At 39.7% G+C, this 24664-nt stretch overlaps 1 protein-coding gene across 4 annotated transcripts in view; it reads right to left on the bottom strand.

Annotated features, from left to right (window-relative positions):
• The window catches only part of KDM1A (lysine demethylase 1A), a 68469-nt gene that overhangs the window by 12756 nt on the left and 31049 nt on the right, over positions 1-24664 (bottom strand). For 2 of the 4 annotated variants that reach the window (XM_021093198.1, XM_021093199.1), the window contains 10 exons: positions 22325-22458; positions 19630-19708; positions 18930-19022; positions 17380-17486; positions 15451-15532; positions 14163-14257; positions 5976-5987; positions 3390-3532; positions 2640-2730; positions 617-751 (listed from right to left, as the gene is read on the bottom strand). In XM_021093198.1, the coding sequence (XP_020948857.1) occupies positions 617-751; positions 2640-2730; positions 3390-3532; positions 5976-5987; positions 14163-14257; positions 15451-15532; positions 17380-17486; positions 18930-19022; positions 19630-19708; positions 22325-22458 (971 nt within the window). 4 annotated transcript variants of the gene reach the window in all.

The raw sequence follows: 24664 nt of genomic DNA, 5'->3' as shown, positions 1-24664 counted from the left end.
GCTGAGTCAGGGCTCAGGGATGGCTGTTCTTGGAGGCAGGTTATGATGTTAGCCTAGAATGAAGACTGTGGAGAGGGTGTGGGTACAGGAGGAAATAAAGAAACAATCTACTCTGCTACACAGTACACATGAAACAAGAATAGTGACTACTACCTCCTGTGTGGTCCCCAGGATGGAATAAGCACTTTAGATAGACTCCCTACAAGTGACGCAGGATTAGTACCATGTCACAGATGAGGTGATTAAGGAGTCCGCGTGGCGAGGAGATACCAAGTTAGGGATTTCATTGAAATGACTCTGAAGTCCATGTTCATCATCATTACTCTAAACCATCAGGGATACACTATGGTTTAGATGTAGATAAGGGCTAAATGAGGGCTAAAATGAGATGTAGATAAGCTAAAGGATGACACTGTAAAAACAAGGTAGGAATTCCACAGAAAAAGCAGACAAAACCTACCTATCACATTCCCATAGCTCCTGTGTACCAACCCTCTTCTCCTTACTACAGGCAGCCCTGATTGGCTAGTGGCTCTTTCTATTTTGATGCTTTCTGGATCTACACTGTTTCTTAGGATTCCAAGTAAAATCAACAAGGCACGTATGTTTACCACACCTTGCACAGGGCAGTCAGATCCCTGTGTTTGCTTTTCACTAAGAACTCAGCAGTGATATCTCTGGGTGGCTTGACTTCAGATGCTTCTTTGTATTGCTGATGGAGTTCTTTAATTTTCTCTTTTAAATTTACCATCTAAGAGGGAAAAACACAAGTTTACCATTCCAGATGATGATATCATTCATTGCCAAAAGCATGTGCTTTGGCTCCTCCCCTAACTGCTGTTATACCAAAACAGGGTTACAGCGCAAGGTCCAAGGAATTTTTAAATACCTCTTCCAAATTAGGACTTTTTTTTTTCTTTTTTGGCCATCCTGTGGTATATGGAGTTCCTAGGCCAGGGATCAGATCCAAGCCACAGTTGCAACCTATGCAGCAGCTGTGGCAATGCTGGATTCTTAAACCAATGTGCCAGGCTGGCAGTCAAAACCTATGTCCCAGTGCTCCAGAGATGCCACAGATCCCATTGTGCCACAGTTGGAACTGCCAAATCAAGACATTTTAAAACAGGAAAAAAAAAATCCTGTATGGCTCAACAAAGAAGTACCACGTCATTATCAGTTAAGTAGGATTGGCTATCTTCCAAATCAAATGGGAGAAACTAGGATTGTTGCATTAATAAAAATATACAATTAACTATAAACTAATTTAACTACCAGGAAAAACAAATGGTCATAAATTCTGTTTTTTAAATATGTAAAAGGTCAAATTGTCACACAAAGAACCTTAAGGAACCATTCCCAGTGTTAGTTTTTTTCAAGTTTCTGATGGTGCCACACAAGACTAGGGTGAAAGCTTGAGACTGGCACTCCCCATCAGTTGGCTGTTGTTCTCTAGCCACTCTTCTCATTTCATTGGTACCAATCTACAAAGAAAGTGTGCCAGAGACCTCTTCATGTGACAAGAGGAAGAAATGAGGCACAGTGAGAGGGTGAGGCAAGAGTCCAGTTGCAAGATACCAGACTTTGCCTTATAAAGCCCCCAAGTTTGCAGCAGGCAGGATGAGAAACAAACAGTCTCAGTCTGGAGCTGGAGCTCTGAAAGGTGGGGTAAACAAGGGCTCTCAAATGGGGGATGTACCCTTTGGGGAATATCTCCATGTTGGCACCGCAAGTGAAATAATTATGGCAATGAGTTATGCTCCTGGCTGCTAACATGCTGCTTGCTTTTGTTTTTCGTTTTAGGGCCGCAATGGAAGTTCCTGGGCTAGGGGTTGAATCAGAGTTGCAGCTGCCAGATGCACCGCCACACCAGATCCGAGCCACGTCTGTGACCTACACCATAGCTCATGGCAGTGCCGGATCCTTAACCCTGTGAGCGAGGCCAGGAACTAAACCCGTATCTTCATGGATTCTAGTTGGTTTCTTAATCTGCTGAGCCATGAGGGGAACTCCTGACACGTAGCCTACATCAGTGGGAACTTGACTCCAGCACAGCTGATCTCCACCTCATCCTAGACTCCAGCAGAGGACAGCAGGCCAGCTCTGCAACAAAGGCAACCTGACACGAGAAAGATAGATTTCCTCCAGCAACAATTTACTAATAATGCCTTACTGAAAGACAGGGAAAATAGTGTCTTTTGCTAGTCATTATTTTCTTTCTTTCTTTTTTTTTTTTTTTTGGTGCCATTTCTTGGGCCACTCCCTCGGCATATGGAGGTTCCCAGGCTGGGGGTCCAATTGGAGCTGTAGCCACCGGCCTACACCAGAGCCACAGCAACACGGGATCTGAGCCGCATCTGCAACCTATACCATAGCTCATGGCAACACCAGATCTGTAACCCACTGAGCAAGGGCAGGGATTGAACCCACAACCTCATGGTTCCTAGTCGGATTTGTTAACCACTGCACCACGATGGGAACTCCATTTTTCTTTTTTTCATTATTTTCTTAATGATAATGAGTTGTGTGGACTTTCTCTCCCAGAGAGGAAAAAAAAAAATCAGAAATGCTTTTAATATTTCTAAATTAAAGTCCTTCTCCCCCGATACATCTTTAGTTATGAAAAAAATAAATAATTTCACCTTGTTAAGAAGTTCTTTCAGTTCCTCCTGAGTTTTCACTATCTTCTTCCAGTGTTCAATCTGCTCATCTTTGACATGCTTTTCTTGTAACCTGAAAAGCCAATACGTATGCCCTGGCCACACAGCCAACCTTGTTGCATAAGAGAGGCACCCATCAAAAACATTTGATGGCCTCAAGACTCACAAAAATTTCTAATTTTTTTTTTTTTTTTTTTGTCTTTTTGCCTTTTTCTAGGGCCACCTCCCATAGCATATGGAGGTTCCCAGGCTAAGGGTCTAATTAGAGCTGTAGCCACCGGCCTACGCCAGAGCCACAGCAACTCGGGATCCAAGCCTTGTCTGCGACCTACACCACAGCTCACGGCAACGCCGGATCCTTAACCCACTAAGTAAGGCCAGGGAATGAACCCGAAACCTCATGGTTCCCAGTCGGATTCGTTAATCACTGTGCCACAACGGGAACTCCCCCCAAAATTTCTGACACTTTGGAATAAGAAAGTTGGCTGGTAGCAGATTATTTTCTAAACTGAGTTAAATACAGTTAATTTGGTACCATAAAAGATGTGAATTTTACAACTGACAGGACCTTAAGAATCACGTAATTATTTTAAATGGCTTTACTTCTGGATTTAACTATTTCACATGAAAATAAGTGAAAAGTAGCTCAAATAAGATGACGAAAAACTTAACATCAAATATCAAACCTATAAATGGAATTCAAAATACGATAAGCAGTATCAAAATACTTACTGAATGACCACTTCCAATGCCTGGCCAAGGGACACAGGCTTATTATTGAGGACATTGAAGTCGAGCTGATGACTAAGGTAAGATGTAGCTTCCAGCAACCGGTTGAACTCTTGCTCTACCATTTCATCCTTCTCTTTAGGAACCTGAAAATTCGAAGTATGGCAGAGTTGGTCCTTACAAAACTAAACATAACCATCCATGAAAACACAAATGCTCTAAAGCTTAAAAGGTCAAAATATGTATCTCAAAGGGGAAACTTCTGAGGACAATGAATTTGAACTGTCTTTTCTATGAAGTGGTCAATTCCACTGAATGAGATATGAAATGTTTTGGCCCAAATATTTTCCTGTTCTCACAATTCTGCCCTCAAAGCTGGGACTCTGCCTCTGTTAACAGTCACAGGATTCACAGTGGTGCTAGGTGAAGTCATGTGGAGCACAAGGTGCCCTGGAGCTGCCATGCACTGAGATAAGCTGGGCTGACATGCAGACAACACGCTGGAAAAGTCCTAGAGAACACAGACTATGTCATCACACCCAAGCACTTTCCAGAATAAGGGCAAGATGAAAAAATAAGAAGCTCAAGGTATCTGCTTTCCCTCAAAGATGACAATTTCAGAAGAGAGTAGAAAGAGAAAAGTGAAATTCATGGCTATTAATAAGAACAAAACAGCATCTTAATTTTCTCAAAGAGCAAGTGTTTTACAGCACCAATTAAGTTCAGAGTTGAATGTCCAAAGCTCTTCGACTATGAGTGACTGAGGTACCAGGTCTGGCTCACTATTGTGGAAGAAGAGGACAGATTGCAAAGGAGATCATCAAGCTCCAAGACCACACTCCTAATGCCTGCTGTGCCTCTGCATAGAGATACCATCAGTCATCTGACACAAATCCTTCTGCTACAGCTTTATTCAGCCCCAAAGTAAATGGTATCTGCAATTCTACTGCTGAATTAATGGTAAAAGTGAAAAGGAAAAAGCTTATCTAAGGCAAGCATCTCCTGATATTTAATACGCTGGGCATCAACTGGGAAATGGGATTCAAAACTTAGTAATCAACCTAAAATTGGTAACAAGAAAACATGCAAGTTAAGTTCAAATAATCACTAAGGCTGAGGAAGAGTGATATTTTACAATTAGAAGTAACTACTGTGGACAAGATCATCATGGTAAAACTCTACTTCTCATTTAAAACTCCTTAGTTTTTGCCCAATTAAATGGATGATTTTGAAGCACTAGCCCCTGCCCTTTCACTGATGAGTCACATAAGTAACTCTATCAGATGAGCAGGTATGGCAAAAAGATATGAGAAGATATGAGAGGTACAATCTGCACCAAAAAAAGAAAGGGAAAAGGACTGCAATTCTCCTTCGGAATGGTAAATATGACAAGATACGATAACTGACGCAATCAAAACAATATTTTAAAACATCAAGTTCTAAAAGATCACACCTGGGAGAGAGAAGGAAATCTTTATGAATTAGAGAATCCTCCTTAGCCTAAGAAATAGAACCCTCTGAGAATCTTCTGGTTTATTCTGAGAAATAAGGCAATGAATCAGGCTTTGGATGCTTGGTGCCATTTACGTATCAGGGTGGTACCTAGGACTTGATGGATCAAACACATCTGACCGACCCATTCAACTCCACAGCCAAAGAAAGGAGTTCTTACGACATCCCTACTTGTTCTGATTACACAGCTATCAGAGCTGATGGGAGTGACTAAGGAATTTCATTTACTGTCTCCTCAGGTACTTTTCCTCACTAATATGATGGTCATAGCAAGGCCGCAGCTCAAAGAAATGCTGAAATTTTGCTTGGTGTAATTCTTGCAATAATTACAAAAGACACTTCTAAAACTCTAAATATAGTTCTCCTTGAAAAAGCAAACAATTATTACATTTTCAACATGAAATCTACATAGCTATGAGATCTTAACTGATCACAGGTAAACCGCGAATGACTGCTTTTCCTGAGTACAAATGGCGATGTTTCTATGTGCGGCTTCTAAAATGCCAGCAAGAGGATGCTATAGCAACAAGAGGGACCAGATCACATGTCTCTACAATAGGGCAGAATGTGCCAATACACAAGTGTGCAAATGGTACAGATTAAAGCTCTTCCAGTGTCAACTGGATGGCTTGCTTTAGACAAGCTTTAATCTTTGCAGCTAGGGTGACAGCCACATAGGGAAGTTCATACTGAAAAAGTACGCAGCACTCAGAGGCTCAGTAACTGGGGGCCAGGGTGTGTGGTAGAGAAATATTTAAAGGGACACTGTCAAGGTTAGAGGGACCAAATTTGACCTTTTGTTTCTTCCCTCTGTTTGCTGAGCAGCCCACTGATTCAGCACACTTTCCCCTTTAGTCCACCCACACCCCCCACAAAAAAACTTGACTTTACATGCGCTTTTAATGACAAAAACTCAAATGGCACCAGCCCAACATATAGGCGCAACTCTACAACAACAAACCAGTGTGAATGTATGATGGAGAGGATCTTTGAAAGGGAAAGATTTAAGTTTCAAGCTTTTAATGGGTTATTGTAAACAGTGAGGAAAATGATTTGAAAAATTATGAAAAAAAATACCTTGACAGTGTCCTTTTAACCAGTGCAGCAGAGAGAGAAATAAACTGTAAATAACAGCCCAACAGCCATGTCAAGTTTAGTTTTGTATGACAGCAGTAAAATCAAGGCTTTAAACACACAGCATGACAGAAGCATTCTGTTAGCTCAGAAGCTGCAACCACTAGAGAAATAAGGAACAGACTGTACAGAGACTAAAATGGGAAAGTCAAGGCACAGAAATGAGCAAAACAAAGGCAGTTTGGGGGGCAGGGTCTGTGGAGTGTTAAAGGGAGATGGTGTCAGAAAAGCAGAGAGGAAATAAAGCAAAATTCAATAAAAGAGAAAAGGAAAAACACAGAACAGTAAGAACAACAAAATCAAACAAACATCAAACCAAAGATCATTGCCACATGTGACTGACACCAAATGACATGACTGCATCTCCAGTACACCTCTCTAACTCGGGGCTCCAGTCACCAGTCAGGCCCCATCCATTTCCTGCTAGTTAAGTAGTTATAGGAATGTTGCCAATGAGATCAGAGGTAGTTTAGAAACCTACATTTTTTTCCATTAACTTTAAATTTTTACCTTGAAATATTTAGAAAATAGTAAATAGAATATTTGTCCATTAGGAAACAAATAATGACCAGGCAAAAATCAAAATGTGTTTGTGATGTATTTAAATCTTGAATCCATTTCTAAAATTTTGTTAGTTAGATAGGTTCTAGTTGATATACTCAAGAACTTCAGCAACCGACTACCCTAAGCAGACCCTAAATACCTGTTTCAGATCTCTCCCTCTGGGGAGAACTCTTGGACTCTGCTAGTTCCATAAATAATCATGAAAGGATGCTGAAATATTGGAAATCTCTAAACACAGAGCAATAATTTTACTTTAACCTAACCATTCTATTCTAGATTCCTAAACTGTATCCTGAGAAAGTAAATCAGCAAATGATTATCAAGGATTATGCACCATGTCTGATGGTAGCTGGATTTCTATTATTACAACACGGCGAGAACACAGACCAACAAACTAAGACGCAGTCTTTTGGCAAAGGACCTCTGATAATTTTCTAGCAAAGAATCTAACAAAAAGGCTATCACCTGAAACACAGATTTTGATTATGACTTTACAAAACTATTTCTCTGTGAAAGACTCCAACTAAATGGTTCTTTCAAGACTAAAAATTTGGATTCACTGCTCTAAATGGATAAAAAAATCCTGATAGTTTTGGTCCTGTAGATTTTATGGAGCATCCCTAAACATGGTCAGGCGTGGGGCAGCCTGTGTGACTGCCAAACAACTCTATGGACAGGGTCCCTGGTCCTGACAAGAATTCATCTCAAAGGAAGAAGGACAGCTCTCCTTAGTTCTACCACTGGTTGCATTCTATCATCAGAAGCTTGTTAGGTCTTCAAAAATATTGCCCATCTGTCTCAATTCTAGTCTGCATAAGTTCTCTAGCAGCAGAGCAAAATGGGAATTAAGTGCACCTAGGCTCTGGGTATTCAAAGTTCTGAGAGTTAACCAGAGACTCCCTCAGGGAGAATAACACATTGAAAAAAGCTTTAATGGTCCAAATCTGGCTAAGAGAGGCTAGGGTCAATCTCCACCTCTTCCACCCCCACACACTTCTAGAATTATGATAAAATAAAGATTAGTTCCTTTGGTAAAACCTGGAAAAATAAATTTACATCTGAAGAGTTTCTAAACAGATTCCCAAAGAGCTAAGGGAAATGAGATAAAGCTATTAACCCTAAAGAGAGAATAAGGACAACGGGTACATCCTAATCCAAATAAAATGTAATATGATTCTATAAATGGAGACTTTTGCCTTCCTCATAAGGAATCTTTTAGGAGATGTAAATAACTGACTTTCCTAGAGCAGGGACTAAGCCACATGGAAAAGGCACACACTGCATGTCTAACGAGTGCACTCTAGCAGCTCTGAGTATATGGTAGAGGTGCTCAGTAAATTCTTACTAAATGAATACATTAATATAGCTTGGAAAAGCAAATTCAATACTCTAACTATATCTGAGGGGGAAATAACTATTTTGCAACTTCAAAAACATTTAAAGAAGGCATGAGATTTTTACATTTATAAAAAGCAGGGGAGCTCCTGCTGTGGTACAAAGGGATCAGCAGCATCTTCGGAGCACTGGGATACAGGTTCGATCCCTGGACCAGCACAGTGGGTTAAGGATCTGGTGTTGCCACAGCTGCAGCTTAGTTGGGGACTGCGGCTCGGATGTGATTCCTGGCCCAGGAGAGCTCCATATGCCACAGGGAAGCAAAAAAAAAAAAAAAAAAAAAAAAGTGCAGATTGGCAGTCATGATTTTAAAGAGTAGAGAAAGACTGCCTTAAAGACAGCAAAGATGGGAGTTCCCATTGTGGCTCAGCAGAAACAAATCCAACTAGGAACCATGAGGTTTCGGGTTCAATCCCTGGCCTCGCTCAGGGGTTAAGGATCCAGCATTGCCATGAGCTGTGGTGTAGGTCGCAGACACGGCTTGGATCTGGCACTGCTGTGGCTGTGGCTGTGGCATAGGCCAGTGGCTGTAGCTCCGATCAGACCCCTAGCCTGGGAACCTCCGTATGCCACAGGTGTGGCCCTAAAAACACAAAAGACAAAAAAAAAGATGCCGAAGATGTTTCTAAAGAAAGAGGAAACCTGAAAAGGCCAAGACACCTGTATCAAAAGTATAATATAACAACTGGAAACTTGCTAAGCTGTGACAGGTGCTGAACACATCTAGTTAATGTATTTGTAAGAAGTCTGGCACCCAGTACCTTTCAAGTGTTTTTTTGTTTTGTTTTGTTTGTCTTTTTAGGGCCACACCCATGGCATATGGAAGTTCCCAGGCTAGGGGTTGAATTGGAGCTGCAGCTGCCAGCCTGTGCCACAGCCACAGCAATGCCAGATCCGAGACACATCTGTGACCTACAACCACAGCTCACGAGTTGTGACTGGATCCTTAGCCCGCTGAGCAAGGTCTGGGATCGAACCTGTGTCCTCATGGATACTAGTCAGGTTTGTTACCTCTGAGCCATGATGGGAACTCCTCAAGTGTTATCTTTCTTCCTCATAGCAGCTGGACCATTCCCAAGTAGAAAATCAAGATGTGTTTCTCCAGTAGTTACTGAGTCTTTGGATCTTGCTTGATAGTAATGGACGGACACGGACACACACACACACACACACACACACACAGAGTCTCTCTCTCTCATTCACTCAAAAGGAGACAAAAGATTTTCCAATGCAGAATGCTATAGCAATGCAGAAATCTGAATAAGATACTCTTTTGGTACTCAAAGCCAAAAACAAAACTAGAATCCAAAGCCAAGTTACTGGCTGGTGCACAGAACACAAAGAAAACATTCAGAGTCATTTCCCCAGTCTCCACCAATCCATGTTTTCAGTCCCCTCACTGGTGACTCAAAATGCTCCTAAAGTATGAATGACCCTATTTCTCAATCTTCTCCATTTAAAGCTTATTACAGCATAGTCCAGAGTATAACTCCACCATCTGTCAATGTGAGGGCAGCTGCTTTACTAGCGCTGGGCTTTTTTTTTTTTTTTTGCTTCCTAGGGCTGCACCTGTGGCATATGGAAGTTCCCAGGCTAAGGATCTAATCAGAGCTGCAGCTGCCGGCCTACACCACAGCCACAGCAACTCGGGATCCGAGCCGCGTCTTTGACCTACACCACAGCTCATGGCAACACCGGATCCTTAACTCACTGAGTGAGGCCAGGGATCAAACCCACATCCCCATGGATACTAGTCGGGTTGGTAACCTGCTGAGCCACAACAGTAACTCCACTCTGTTGTCTTAATACACTTGCAAGATACTTCTATTTATCAGGATATCCTATATTGGAACCAAACTGGAAAGCCCTTGTTCATCATAAAATATGCTTCCCTTGTCAAAAACAGACATCTTAGCTGCCAATGCAGGACCAGAGAGAATAGAGAGGGAAACTCTTTCAGGGATTCTTGTGACTAAGAACAAGTTTAGCAAAACAAAAACCACTTACTACGTGATTTTTTTTTCCTATAGCAGCAAAATGGCTCAGTATGGTGACATGTCCTTAAGACAATATTACAAAAGGTAGTAATAATAATCTGAGTTAAGCCGGCCTTATATAGGATGACAGAATTAATTTCTATGTACTGACAACAGAACCATCAATCACCCTCTTTTCCAACGAGGCTGTCCACAGAGGATGGAGGAACACATCCAATATTGTTCAACAGCTTACCAAAGAAAAAAATCAATGGTTGAGTGAATACTGTCACTCTAGGCGGACCTTGCTTGCCCCTTAGAATAACTACTAAAAGAAAACTCTTTGAGGAGTTCCCATGATGGCTCAGCAGTTAACAAACCCAACTAGCATCCATGAGGATGCAGGTTCGATCCTTGGCCACACTCAGTGAGCCGCGTCTGAGCTGTGGTATAGGCTGCAGACGCGGCTCAGATCTGGCACTGCTGTGGCTATGGCCGGCGGCTACAACTCCGATTGGACCCTTAGCCCTGGGAACCTCCATATGCCTCAAGTAGGGCCCTAAAAAAAACAAACAAAAAACAAAAACAAACAAAAAAACAAAAACAAAAACAAAAAAACCAAACAAATAAAGAAAACTCTTTGAGGAGACTCAGGGAGTTCCCACTGTGGTGCAGTGGGTTAAGAATTTGACTGCAGCAGCTCAGGTCACTGTGGAGGCGCAGGTTTGATCCCTGGCCTGGTGCAGTGGGTTTAAGGATATGGTGTTGCCACAGGTGCAGTGTAGGTTGAAGGTGCAGGTCAAATTCAATCCCTGGCCTGGGAACTTCAATATGCTGCACATGCAGCCATTAAAAAAAAGAGACTGAGCTGATGCAACTACACTAGCAATTAGAACTGTACACTCCCAGGAGCTCCTGTTGTGGTTCAGTGGGTTAAGAACCTGACTGGTATCTATAAGGATGCGGGTTCAATCCCTGGCCTCGCTCAGTGGGTTAAAGGATCCAACGTTGCTGCAAGATGCAGTGTAGGTTGCAGATGTGGCTTGGATCTGGTGATCCTATGGCTGTAGTGTAGGCAGGAGGCTACAGCTATGACTCTACCACTAGCCTAGGAACCTAAATATATCACAGGTGTGATCCTAAGAAAGAAAGAAAGAAAGAAAGAAAGAAAGAAAGAAAGAAAGAAAGAAAGAAAGAAAAAGAAAGAAAGAGAGAGAGAGAAATGCACACTCCCCACCAACCCCCAACTTCCCTAAACTATCGGCCAGGCAGAACAGAACAAGTGTGGGCATTAAAGCTGGAACACCAGACAAACGACCCTGGATCTATAACTTACTGACAGTAACAACTTCAGGTGAAGTTCTCTGGTGGCATGGTAGGCTAAGGATCTGGTATTGCCACTATTGTGGCTTGGGTCACTGCTGTGACCCAGGGATTGAAGCCATGCCCAGTGTATGAAAAAAACAAAAAAAGACCTCAGCAAACACATGCCTGAGCTTTAGATTCTTCCCCTGCAAAATGTGAGAATGAAGCAACTGACTGATTTATTCCCCAGATTTCTAAAGCCATGAACCGTTATCTGTGATTATAAGCATAAATTAATCAGCTCTAAGCTCCTAGTACTTGTCCTACAAGCCAGAAGCCAGTCTATTGGTCAAGAGTTGTCCACTCTTACTCTAAGCTAGATTACTGGGAACAGCAAGATATAGAAACAATAACATGTCTTATTATGTTTGATTAATTTAAGGCAATCAAAACTCAAAGCTGCAAAGAATTTCTTCCCAAAATTGAGAATGTTTAAAGAATCCTCTTTACCCATTTGCACCAAATACAAACAAACCAACTTAGAAAAAATCTTATAAAGATCAGAGTTGAATGACAACAAAATCCTGAAAACCACCCATTAGCTTGACAACTGTTTACTACTCAAAGGGATGGTCCCAGTGAAATGAGAAGCTTATGCCAGAATGAAAACTAATGCATTACTTCCTTCAATGGAAAAAGTCTTGCTACAACAAGTTCTCATCTGAACTGACAGGTGTGGTTAATGATGTAGTTTATTTACATTCTGGCACAAGGCTCATCCCACACTAGTAACCAACAGTTCATGAATTGGCAGCTGGTTGCAGGCCATACTTGAGCGAATACTGGTATATTATTTAGAAACAAATGTTTTAAAAAAGGTGTTAAAGCTTATCTAATACCAAGAAAGAAGACAATTTCTCTGGATTATCTCCACTAGGAAATAAACCTCACTTTTTTACTGTCAGAAAGACTAAATGAACCTGCTCTACATCAGGAAAGTCTGAAAAACAAAAGAGTGTCTCCAAGATCAGTGATAATCTTTAATTTGGACTCCATTACTTTCTGAGGACTAACATGACACCTACTTCAAAGATCCTGCTTCCTCAATTCAATTCTCTACATTACTGCCTATCTACCTAAAACATCTATCTGGTCATGTCACTTCCCCTGCTCGCAACAGGACTGGACAGATGAAACGAGACTGGAAAAATGGGAGTCCATCATAGTGCTCTTTCTACTTTTGCAATGTCTGAAAATTTCCATAATAAAAAGTTGGAAAAAGATATTATTTGTGTACAAGTCCCACCAGACAGTGGGTATTATATGGCAGGCACTGTCTTATTCATTTCTATATATTTGATATCTTTTTTTTTTTTCTTTTTTTGTCTTTTGTCTTTTTAGGACCTTACCCGTGGCATATGGAGGTTTCCAGGCTAGGGGTCTAATTGGAGCTATAGCCACCGGCCTACACCAGAGCCACAGCAAAGCCAGATCTGAACCGTGTCTGTGACCTACACCACAGCTCAAGGCAATGCCGGATCCTTAACCCACTGAGCAAGGCCAGGGATTGAACCTGCAACTTCATGGTTCCTAGTTGGATTTGTTTCCGTTGCGCCACAAGGGGAACTCCTCTATATGTTTTATAGATCTTTGCAGAGTAATAGAAGTTTATAGAATTGTTGTGTTAACCTCTACTTCATCTTTTCCTATTTTATTCTGCCAGAAGGCTGCCCCCTTTCCCTCTCCCTCAGAAAAGCCCCGGGAGGAAATTTGGATCCAGAATGATGGGGATGGGAACCAAAGTGTTCCCTGAAAGTCTGTACTTCTGATATGAACCCCATACACCCTAAAGGTAGACAGGAAAAGGTAAGGATGCACCATGGCAACTATCACACAAAATTCAAGAGTTGGAATCTTTTACCACTTTTAGTAACAGTAGTTAAAACTTCCTTTCCTTAAATATAAAGAAGATAATGTGTATATATACTAAGAATGTAAGACTCCCTTACTCACTAACAGGGGAGTTGGTAAAACCTCTGAATACAAACTTTTTTTTTTTTGTCTTTTGAGGGCCGCACCCAAGGCACATGGAGGTTCCCAGGCTAGGGGTGGAATTAGAGCTGTAGCTGCCAGCCTACGCCAGAGCCACAGCCACGCAGGATCTGAACCATGTCTGTGACCTACACCACAGCTTTCAACAACACCGGATCCTTAACCCACTGGGTGAGACCAGGCATTGAACCTGGGTCTTCATGGATGCTAGTCAGATTTGTTCCCGCTGAGCCACGAGGGGAACTCCCTGATACAAACTTTTGAATTTCACTCACCCTTAGAGATTAGGATTGACTCACATAGTCTAAGCTATCACACAGTTGTGAAAACACTCACTATCCCACACTGAACATCACTTCATGCTACTGCCATACTAAGTATAAGAAGCTCCTATGCTTCTAATCAACAAATTCTTTAACCTACGTAAGCATCTGGTTTAGTGCTACCATTTTGCTATTAGCCCATCAAAAATTTGAGCCTATAAACATAAAACTGAAATTATGAAGAACACATGAAGCCAAAGCACATGATGGGAGGCACAAAACAAAGAAATGAGGAATCAAGTGTCAATTCCACAGGTCTCTTGGAACAGGCTGCCATGGCCAAATAAAAAGATTAACTGCCTAGTTAACCTGCCTTCATTAAATATTTAAAGATAACAGTCTAAATAGTCATCCCTTTCTATACAGCTCAGAGTTAAGAAACAATCAGAATAATGTCACATCATGTCTACCCTCAGTAATATTTATATGTGTGAATATTCATCCACATATTTCCCCCAAATTGTTTTTAACTGAACCAAAGAAATTATGAAAAGTTCTGTATGTCCTCAACTTACAGCTTGTCCATTAGCTTCATAAAGTGGGCATTTTTGCTTGATCTTGGCCAGTTCCATATTTACTTGTTTGCTGACCACAGCCATGGGATTCCCTCCTAGAAAAAACTCCAACAATTAAATTCAACATATCCATGAAAAGAGAACAAAAAAACTCAAGCAAAAATATTTTTACTCATATTAAAATATCAAAGTTTAGAGTATGTGAATTATATACCAAAAAAAGTCCAAAGTAAAATAAGCATGTAAAGATAAGCATAATAAGAAAGCAAAAAATCATCTATTACTACAAATTAGTTAACATTATAGATCCTTCTAGATTTTATGTACATAACATTACAGACATATACATACAAAAGATCCATAATGGTGATAAATTCATTTGAGTAATTAAAAAAAAAAAAAAGTCCATAATGGAAGCTCCAGGGCTGGGGTTGAACTGGAGCTGTAGCTGCTGGCCTGCACCTTCGACCTAAACCACATCTTGCAACCTGCACCACAGCTCACGGCCAACACCAGATCTTAACCCACCGAGCGAGGCCAGGGACCTAACTGACATCTTCATGGATGGATTCTTAACCTGCTGAGCCACAACAGGAACTCCATGTGTATTGTTTTGTAATCTTTTTTCGGCTTAGCAATAAATTGTGGACAAAAATTTCATGTTAATGTGGAGCTACATAAATTTTAGTAGCTACGGCTCTCACTGTATCTTCAAATCTGTGGTTTCTAATATTCTGCTATGCCACATTGAAAATGTTCTGAACATGATCCACTTGTCTATTTACTTAGGATAACTTCCAAGAATTGGATCTGCCAGGTAAAAAATCTAGGTACATTTAAAATTATACACATATTGATATGTGTATAATCTTTTGAGGAAGACTATTTCACCTCTAAGAGTAAGAAGAGTATCCTAACCAATATATTTTAAAACTGCACCTACAATTTTAAAATATGAGATCAGGAGTTCCCGTCACGGCACAGCTGAAACGAGTCCGACTAGGAACCATAAGGTTGTGAGTTCAATCCCTGGCCTCGCTCAGTGGATTAAGGATTCAGTGTTGCTGTAAGCTGTGGTGTGGGTCGCAGACCCAGCTCGGATCTGGTGTTGCTGCAGCTGTGGCGTAGGCCAGCAGCTGTAGCTCTGATTTGGCCCCTGACCTGAGAACCTCAATATGCCACGGGTGCAGCCCTAAAAAGCAAAAATAAAATAAAAAATAAAAATGATATTAAACAATTTCATGAGTCTCAGACTTTGTATTATAGCATAAAACTAAGAACTACTTACCAAGCCCTGTTACTACCATGGCTCCAAGATCAGCTACATAGTTTCCTTTGCGAAACGTAGCAACTCTTCCACCCACACGATCCTGTTTTTCAGAAATTGAATGGCTGAAGTCATCAATTCTACTTTAACCATAAGAACCTGGAAAGGTCACACCTCAGGGCTCTTTTATAATTCAAAAAAAAAGGTGCAATTAAGAGTTTACAAGGAGTACATATGGCCACAAAGGGCAAATGAGGTTTAACTATTTGAGGGAGTGGTAGGTAATGAATGAGGTATAAAAGGTACAGAATTAAGTGATGTGAGGTAGGAAACAATCTGACCGCCACATTTAGTTACAGGTACTATTAGCTCTCTACCCCAGTGTACCCAATAACACTTACTGTACAGGCTGAGCAAAGGCCACTCACACAGGGAATATCTGTTCATAAATTCCAACACTAAAGCCCATCTTTCCACCATCAGGTTCTGACTCCTGTTCTCTCAGTGTCAAAGTCAGCAGTGAATGATTGCTTAGATGACTTTTCTGACAAATGACTCTCCAGTGCAGCCCTGTGCCCAGGGGCAGAGTGTCTACTGAGCATGAACTTCTGACAATCTCTCTCATTTCTTTTTTTTTTTTTTTTTGCCTTTTTGCTATTTCTTGGGCCGCTCCCGCAGCATATGGAGGTTCCCAGGCTAGGGGTCTGATCGGAGCTGTAGTCTCCAGCCTACGCCAGAGCCACAGCAACGCGGGATCCGAGCTTCGTCTGCAACCTACATACACCACAGCTCACGGCAATGCCCGATCCTTAACCCACACTGAGCAAGTGCAGGGACCAAACCCGCAACCTCATGGTTCCTAGTCGGATTCGTTAACCACTGTGCCACGACGGGAACTCCAATATCTCTCATTTCTAAATGGGCCCAAGTATATCTTTGCTGACTAGGAATTTTCAAGTATAGGGAAATCTTACTGTGCTGCATGATATTTCAGTCATGGATTACATGAGAGTACCCTGTAACCTCCAAACAAACAACTGAAAAAAAAGCAAAACAAAAACCTGTACACATGGGTAGGAATCTTAACGATCCTGTATTATTGCTTACTGTATTCTTAGTACATAGGACACAGAGGGTATATAAATGTTTTCTGAATTAACAAAAATTTTTTTTAGTAAAACTGTCAGGAATGCTTCAAAATTTCCCCCATACTCTATATGAAAAGAACCTTTAAAAGATAGAAATTTTTAAAAAGCAATTTAGACTGCATTGCACAAAACATTTTGACAGCTTTTACAAAATTTTAGATTGTTTAAATCTAACACTAAGAAGGGTTTTTTTGTTTTGTTTTGAAATGGTAGGCATCTAGGAAGGTCTTTAAACCACTGGAAGATAATTTAATCTCAAAAATTATTCATGAAACCAATTCAAATAGGAACATCCTAATGGGATATTCTTTTTTTTTTTTTTTTTCCCACTCTGTGCAATCAGCCTGTCCTCCTTCAGTTTCCATTTCTCTCTAGGACTGATTAGGAGCCAGTATCTTGGCTTCACCAGGCTGTAAGAGATGGCTACTGCCTGAGAAGCAACTCCTTTCCCTCTTTATCAAACGGAATACAATTCACTGTCATACCACTAAAAATAACTACCTCCTGTAAAGGAAGGTCCAAGAAGGCCCCCAAATTGTAAGTTAACTGCAAGAAACAATGATCTGAAAATCTACCAAAGGGCTATATGGACTATTTATAAACTCCAAATACTTCCTGAGCACTTTTCAAGTTTTACTGTCAAGAATGCTTAATCCAATGTAGTTAACACTATCCAAAATACTTTGAATATTACATAAATCAGTTTGGTTTAATTCAATTTGTATGACTCAATTTGCAATAGATAATTCGCTTACCATATTTCCATTAGGTCAGGTTTCTAAACCCCAAATAAAATTCTTACCCTGGCTTCTAGAAGTGTGACATCCATTCCAAAACTTTGTAACTGACGAGCTGCTGCCAAGCCTGAGACCCCAGAACCTATAATGATAACCTTTCCTGTCTTTTTAGCTAAAAGCAAAAAAAAAACAAAAAAAAAAACAAAAAATTAAAATACTTTGTTGTAGGTTTAAGAGTTTTTATCATTTTTATCAAGAAAACCTCTAGGTTCTCAATATGTTATCATGCCTTACATATTTTGAAAATAATTTTCAAAATATGAAAACTATTTGAATTAGCAAATATCTGAAACTATATTTTATTTTATTATTTACTTGTATTTTTGTCTTTAGGGCTGCACCCATGACCTATCGAGGTTGCCAGGCTTGGGGTCGAATTGGAGCTGCAGCTACTGGCCTATACCGTAGCCACAGCCACGCCAGATCCGAGCCGAGTCTGTGACCTACAACACAGCTCACAGCAACGCTGGATCCTTAACCCGCTGAGCAAGGCCAGGGATCAAACTGGTGTCCTTGTGGATGTTAGTAAGATTTGTTTCCACTGAGCCATGATGGGAACTCCTGAAACTATATACTTTAATTCATTGTTAAAAATTTATAAATGAACATCCTTGGCCTCATTCAGTGGGTTAAGGATCCGGCATTGCCGTAAGCTGTGTTATAGGTCACAGACATGGCTTGGATCTGGCATTGCTGTGGTCCTGGCATAGGCCAGCAACTACAGCTCCAATTAGACCCCTAGCCCGGGAACCTCCATATGTCACGGGTGTGGCCCTAAAAGGACAAAAGACAAAATAAATAAATAAATGTATCATAAATAAACAGACAGACAGATTAATTCTCAAAATACCCTATCTTCAGCTTCCTGGCAGACATTATCCAGACACCATGAAAGGGGTAAACAGCATTTAAAAAAAAATAAAAATGAAAACTTTAGTAGTATAAAGAACTGGTCAACGGAAAGAAAAAAAAAACCTCCTGCTTTCATAAACGACTTTTCACTTTTTTCTTTAACAAAATTTTAAAAATTGATTTTTCTTTTTTTCTTTAGGGCCACACCTGATTCAGGTAGCTTTTTTAAAAAATTGATTTTTCTTAAAGTAGAAATTCAGTATCATTTACCAAGAATTTATCACACCAGAAATTACAGAAAATTCACATTTTGAAGAGATTTTACTTTAAATCTGACTTATAAGAAGATAAACTTGGGAATATTTTCACTTTAAATACAGATTTGGAAATCAAAATAAAATGTTAGGTGTTTCTGTTGTGGGTTCAGGTTAAAGAAGCTGACTAGTATCCATAAGGGTGAGGGTTCCAATCTTGTCCTCGCTCAGTGGATAAAGGTGTGGCGTAGGTCACAGATGTGTCTGGAATCCAGTGATGCTGTGGCTGTGGTACAGGTCAGGAACTGCAGCTCTGATTCAGGCCCTAGCCCGGGAGGTTCCGTATGCTGCAGGTGTGGCCCTAAAAAGACGACAAAAAAAAAAAAAAAAAAACAGCTAAGCCTCCTGGAATCTAATTAAAACCATGAAATTCATTGCCAGATCCTTACTTGGGAGAGGCTTTATCCTCTTATAGATGCCGAAGTTGATAAGACCATGACGCTCCAAATAACTGTGAACTCGGTGGACAAGCACAGTATCACCTACAGAATAAATGAATTTAAAAACAAGTTTATATTTTTAGCACTTTAAACAGAAAACTATTCTTCTATTTCTCCATCATGAAGTTATTCTATCCATCTTTTCCATAAACTTCAAGTTACATGATGGCTTCAGAAAAGTGATTCTTAGAACTGATTAGTCTGCACAGTAGTCCGAAATGGAAGCACAAAATTAAGAATTTTTAAGAATGACATGCCATTACACATAAAATGAAGGATAAAACCAACCCCTTTAAAAGTTCATTCCTTTGAAAAAAACTTTACAAGACTTTGTTGGTGGCAAGTAGGAAATAAGAAAGCCAGCCAACCAACCAAATGCCACGAAAGTAGTCTGTGGATTAAACCTGGAACACAGGTCTGGAGAAATTAACAATCTCCTGAACTCACTTACCTGTCAATACAATTTAAAATATCAGAAAAACAATTACAAATACACAAAACAGTTTTTCTACAATGCTCATTTTTGCACAGCACAAGGTGAAATAAGATGAAAATATGTATGAAAATTCATTATCAAGGAGTGTCTGGAAGGAAGTTATCAATTTTCACAATCTAGTCCAAAACCAGTCCTAGTGAACACACTACTTACTGTTGTAAGGTGCTTCTAATTGTTGGACAGTAGCCTCAAATGTCAGCTGAATCTTTGGATTATCCAACCATAACTGCAACTGTATTTAAATGATAGAATTGTATTACATACAAGTAAGACATATATACCATTTGATCACTTTAACCTTTTTAACTTTAAGGTCTCAAATATGGGCTTTCCTTTCACTGAAACAGTAAGGGTTGTATTCCTGACAAAGAAACTAATGAAACACAAAGCCATGTCAAATGAGTGACTTACTGAAGAAGGTAAGAGTTATTTAATCTAAAAAACCAAAAATACCTAGAAACTTGCCATGATCATATAGTTGGGAGGGCAACAGGATTTAAACCTGGGTTAGATAACAAAATCTAACCCAGGTTTGTAGGGGGGAAAGGTGCAAAAGATAACTCAGTTTTTGGCTTGCACAACTAAACGAGTTGATATACCATTCACTGAATGAGGGACACTGAAAAAAGAGATAATGAGTTTAGTTTCAAGGCAAGAAGAGGTAAAAGACTGGCATCTAGATATACAGCTGGGGTTCAAAGGAGAGTTAACATTTAGAACTGCTTGCTTATTGGCGGTAATTGAAGCCAAGTGTGTAGAAGAGGGCTCCTAGCAGGACAGAACAGGGGAGAAAGAAAGATGCAGCTTAAGATGAAAGAACTGGGACTTCTCTTGTGGCGCACTGAGTTAGGGATCTGGTGTTGTCACTGCAGTGGCTTGGTTTGCTGCTGTGGTGCAGGTTTGATCCCTGGCCCCGGAGCTTCACATGGCTTGGGCACAGCCAAAACCAATCAACCAACCAACCAAACCAAACCAAAACAAAATGATGAGCTAACAAAATTCTTCAAAAATCAGAGAAAACAGAGATCACTATAAATCTACCACTCAAATACAAGTAAAAAGTGAAACAAATGACAGTTTTGTCTGAAATCCACTTAGAAAAATGGTGACATGCTATGCACAGAAGCTGATTCCATTAAAAGAAAAATCAGTCTCAAAAATACACATTAAGAATTTTCCATTCACTTTAAAAAAATCACCCCATTTTTCTTCATGAAAAAAGAACTTTTAGGAGTCCCCTTATGGTGCAGCTTGAGTAGCTGCTGTGGCAAGGGTTTGATCCCTGGCCCAGGAATTTCCAAATGCCATGGGTGTATTCCCCCCTTTCCAACCAAAGACTCTTTATTCTGTTCCCCCCCCCCTTCGGCTTTTTAGGGTCACACCTGCAGCATATGGAAGTTCCCATAGGGGTCGAATCAGAGCTGCAGCTGCTGGCCTACACCACAGCCATAGCAACATGGGATCCGAGCTGCATCTGTGATGTACACTGCAGCTTGCAGCGACACTGAGTGAGGCCAGGGATCAAGCCCACATCCTCATGTATACTAGTCAGCTTCGTTATCACTGAGCCACAATGGGAGCTCCAAGAACCTTTATTCTGTACTACAGCTAAATGGCATTTAAAAATCCAAATTTAGCAGTAGTTTTGCAATCTAATGGTCAAAATAAAGACATTACTGGTGGCTAAAAAGACATATAAGCGATTTCCAAAACAGATGAGATTACAATATAAATTTCTTCTCCTCTGTATCGTTCCAGAGTACAATGAATATGTTCTGAATAGCGTTCTGTCTTCCTCTACTCCGTAGAGAATGTCTGATGAATAAAGGACGTGAAAGAAAAATTCACAGAAGAAATGCAAATGACTAATAAATATGAAAAAGCAATCAGTCTAAGTAATCAAGAAATGGAAAATAAATGAAATGGATTTGGCCTATTACAGCAGCACAGATTATATTATCATTGTTTTAATCACAAAAATAGGGCAGGTTAATAAGGGTGTCAATTCCATCAGCCTCTCTGGGAAGCAATCTGACAACAGGTATCAAATCTTAAAAAGTGTTTCTACTTTCTGACAAGGTGGTTTTCCTTCTTGAACTCTATCATAAGGAGATAATAACCAGAGATAGAGTTAAGAATGCATAAAACTATTCAGAGCTTCATTAAAATTAGGCAAAAATGGACATTTAAATGCCCAACAATTAAAAGTCTGACCCAACTGTCAGATCATTTAACCAGATGAGCAGTCAGAATAAGGTTTCCTCTTATTCTAAGAAGAAAGACAAAGTGATTATTTTTTTTTAAGGTTTTGTTTTGTTTTCTTAATTTTATGGCTATACCCACTGCATATATATATAGACGTTTCCGGGCCAGGGATGGAATCCAAGATGCAGCTGCTGACCTATGCTTAGCTGTGGCAATGCTGGATTTAAAGCATTTTTTTTTTTTTTAACGTTTAGGAGTTTATTGGTAGCTCAGCAGGTTAAGGATCTGGCGTTGTTAGGGATGTGGTTCAGGCTGCTGCTGTGGTTGACCCCTGGACCAGGAACTTCATGCTGCAGGCACAGAGGGGGAAAAAAAGTTTTAAAATTCTTATCATGTATTTATGAGGTTATGAGGAATGAAAAGGATCAAAGAATGCATGGAAGTAGGATTTCAATTTTGTAAAAATAAAAATTAAATATATATTTTAAAAAATACCCAAAGGAAAAAAACAACTAATTTCTAACAGTGGTTATCTCTGAATAACAGTATTATAGATAATTTAAAAATTCTTTCCTCTCTTTCTACTTTCCCCCCATATTCTACATAAAAATCTAGGTGGAAAAAAGGTGACATGGAAACTTACTGTGCGGTTTCTAATGAATAGAAAAACCTTCTGAGTCTGCTGTGGTCCACTGATAATATCTGGAAAACAGGCTGCTTCTTGAGAAGTCATTCGGTCATGAGGAAGTCTACTCTGGAAAGCTGCACCCTCCACACCTAGCAAAGAAAAGCAAAGGACTTCTGGGAAAAGTGCAAAGGAATACAAAAGTAGCGATAATGATTATGCCTCAAGCTCCTTTTTTGCCCCATATGCAGACTGAGCTCACTTCCTTTTAAAAAAAAAAAAAAAACACAAAACTGTCAATTTGCTCAAAAGCTGAAACATCTTTGATAGTATACAATAAATTTTAAATCTAAAGAACCAGGGTAAAGAAAAATACACTAACAAGAAAGGAAAAGAGGATATAGAGTGAAAAACACAATCACATGCCTTCTTTTAAGATTACAATAGTGAACACGAAGAATAACTACCACATGATCTCATCAATGGTACCATCCATTAGTTCTCATAATTCAGTGCTGGCAAGCAGTGAGAAGAAATTAAGCAGACTACAATGATGAAAGAAAAGAAAGCAAGGCATTCGCCTTTTCTGGCAGAAACATTAGAAATGCTTTACAATATATTCCAAGTAAAATATATTGCTACATATACTATATGGTACTACATAAACATACAGTGTATATAACTTATATAACAACAGTAATTCTTAAAACTGGTGTTAAATTGATATTGTACAAACTGGTAGTTAAGTACAACTTTACAAGATGCCCTTAGAAATACATTTACATATATTTTAGTTGTATTTATAAGATTATCTTAAAAATATATACTTAAACATCAGCTTCTGAAACTACCAAGGCACAATTTAAAGAGTTTCATAATTTCAATACCATTGAAGTTAATTATGTAACAAAACAGGCACCAGATATTCATGTTTAATCATTTTAAAGCACATAAAACAGGAGTTCCCGTTGTGGCTCAGTGGTTAACGAATCCAACTAGGAACCATGAGGTTGCAGGTTCAGTCCCTGGCTTTGCTCAGTGGGTTAAGGATCCGGCGTTGCTGTGAGCTGTGGTGTAGGTCACAGACGTGGCTCGGATCCAGCGGCTGCAGCTCCGATTCGACCCCTAGCCTGGGAACCTCCATATGCCGCAGCAGCAGCCCAAGAAATGGCAAAAAGACAAAAATAAAATAAAATAAAGCACATAAAATAGAAAGTTGGGAGCACGGATAATGGAAGTGATGTTAAAGAAAAGGCATTAGTAAGAACTAGGCAGGTAGTGTAAAAAACAAGGCAGGTAAAGTATAACTTAGAAAATTACAGCTCAACTACTGAGGTGCTGTTCTACAAAAACATATAACCACTGTCTAGAACAAAATGCCTATGGGCTGTACACTAAGAAACACTATTCCTAGAGACAGGGAGAAAAATTCATCCATCCACAGAAGATAATGAGGGCACAAATACTATATTCACAACACTAAACTGAAACAATGATCCTCCATTTGGAGTTCTCTTGTGGAGCAGCAGGTAAAGGATCTGGTGTTGTCACTGCAGTGGCTTGGGTTTGATCCTTGGCCCAGGAACTTCCACATACCACAGATGCCCCCCTACCCAATCCTCACATTTAATGAATCTCAACCTAAAACTAAAGACTGTCAGGACAATTAATTACGCCTTAAGGAAAAAATAATCAGTAAAAGCCATATTGTGGAGGGTGAAGCATAAAGTTAAGGCACAAAAAGAAGAAACGCTGACTATCAAATATAGATTTCAGTAATGCGAACGTTTCTAAAACTATACAGTTTGATGCCCCTAGTCCTGTACCCCCTAATCAAAATAAATAAACAAAACCCCAAAGCCAAGACCTAAAACATGTCACATTTATAAGGAGCATTCTACCCAACAAGCTTTAGGATTTGGACCAAATACCTCTTAATAGGTTACTTCTTGGTATATTTCATGATTGTATACAATTAACAAGATGACCAATGAACTCTAAACCCTATCTCTCCCAGCCTTAAGTACAGGTAGTTTTCTTTCTTAGCTGTATTGTCTTCTATATGTATGTTTAATAAGTGGTCTTTGAACATGAATCCTACTGCAAAATACTACTGGCAATGACAGTCAGAAAAAAACTATTAGAATTTACATTATATTTGGCTCCTCATTCCAAGTGTTCTTATCAACAAAAATTGATCCAATATTTTTGGTTAACTTCGGGGAATCTGGAGAATTTGTAACAAATAAATTTTATTTATATCAGTCATATGACAGTTTTAAACTACCTTTAAATCAAACATCAGAAGTTTAACAAAAGAGAAATTAAACCAAAAGTTATGACACTAATGCCTATGTG

This window comes from Sus scrofa, chromosome 6 (genome assembly GCF_000003025.6).
Source record: "Sus scrofa isolate TJ Tabasco breed Duroc chromosome 6, Sscrofa11.1, whole genome shotgun sequence".
Taxonomy (NCBI): domain Eukaryota; kingdom Metazoa; phylum Chordata; class Mammalia; order Artiodactyla; family Suidae; genus Sus; species Sus scrofa.
This window is presented reverse-complemented; position numbering and strand designations above follow the sequence as displayed.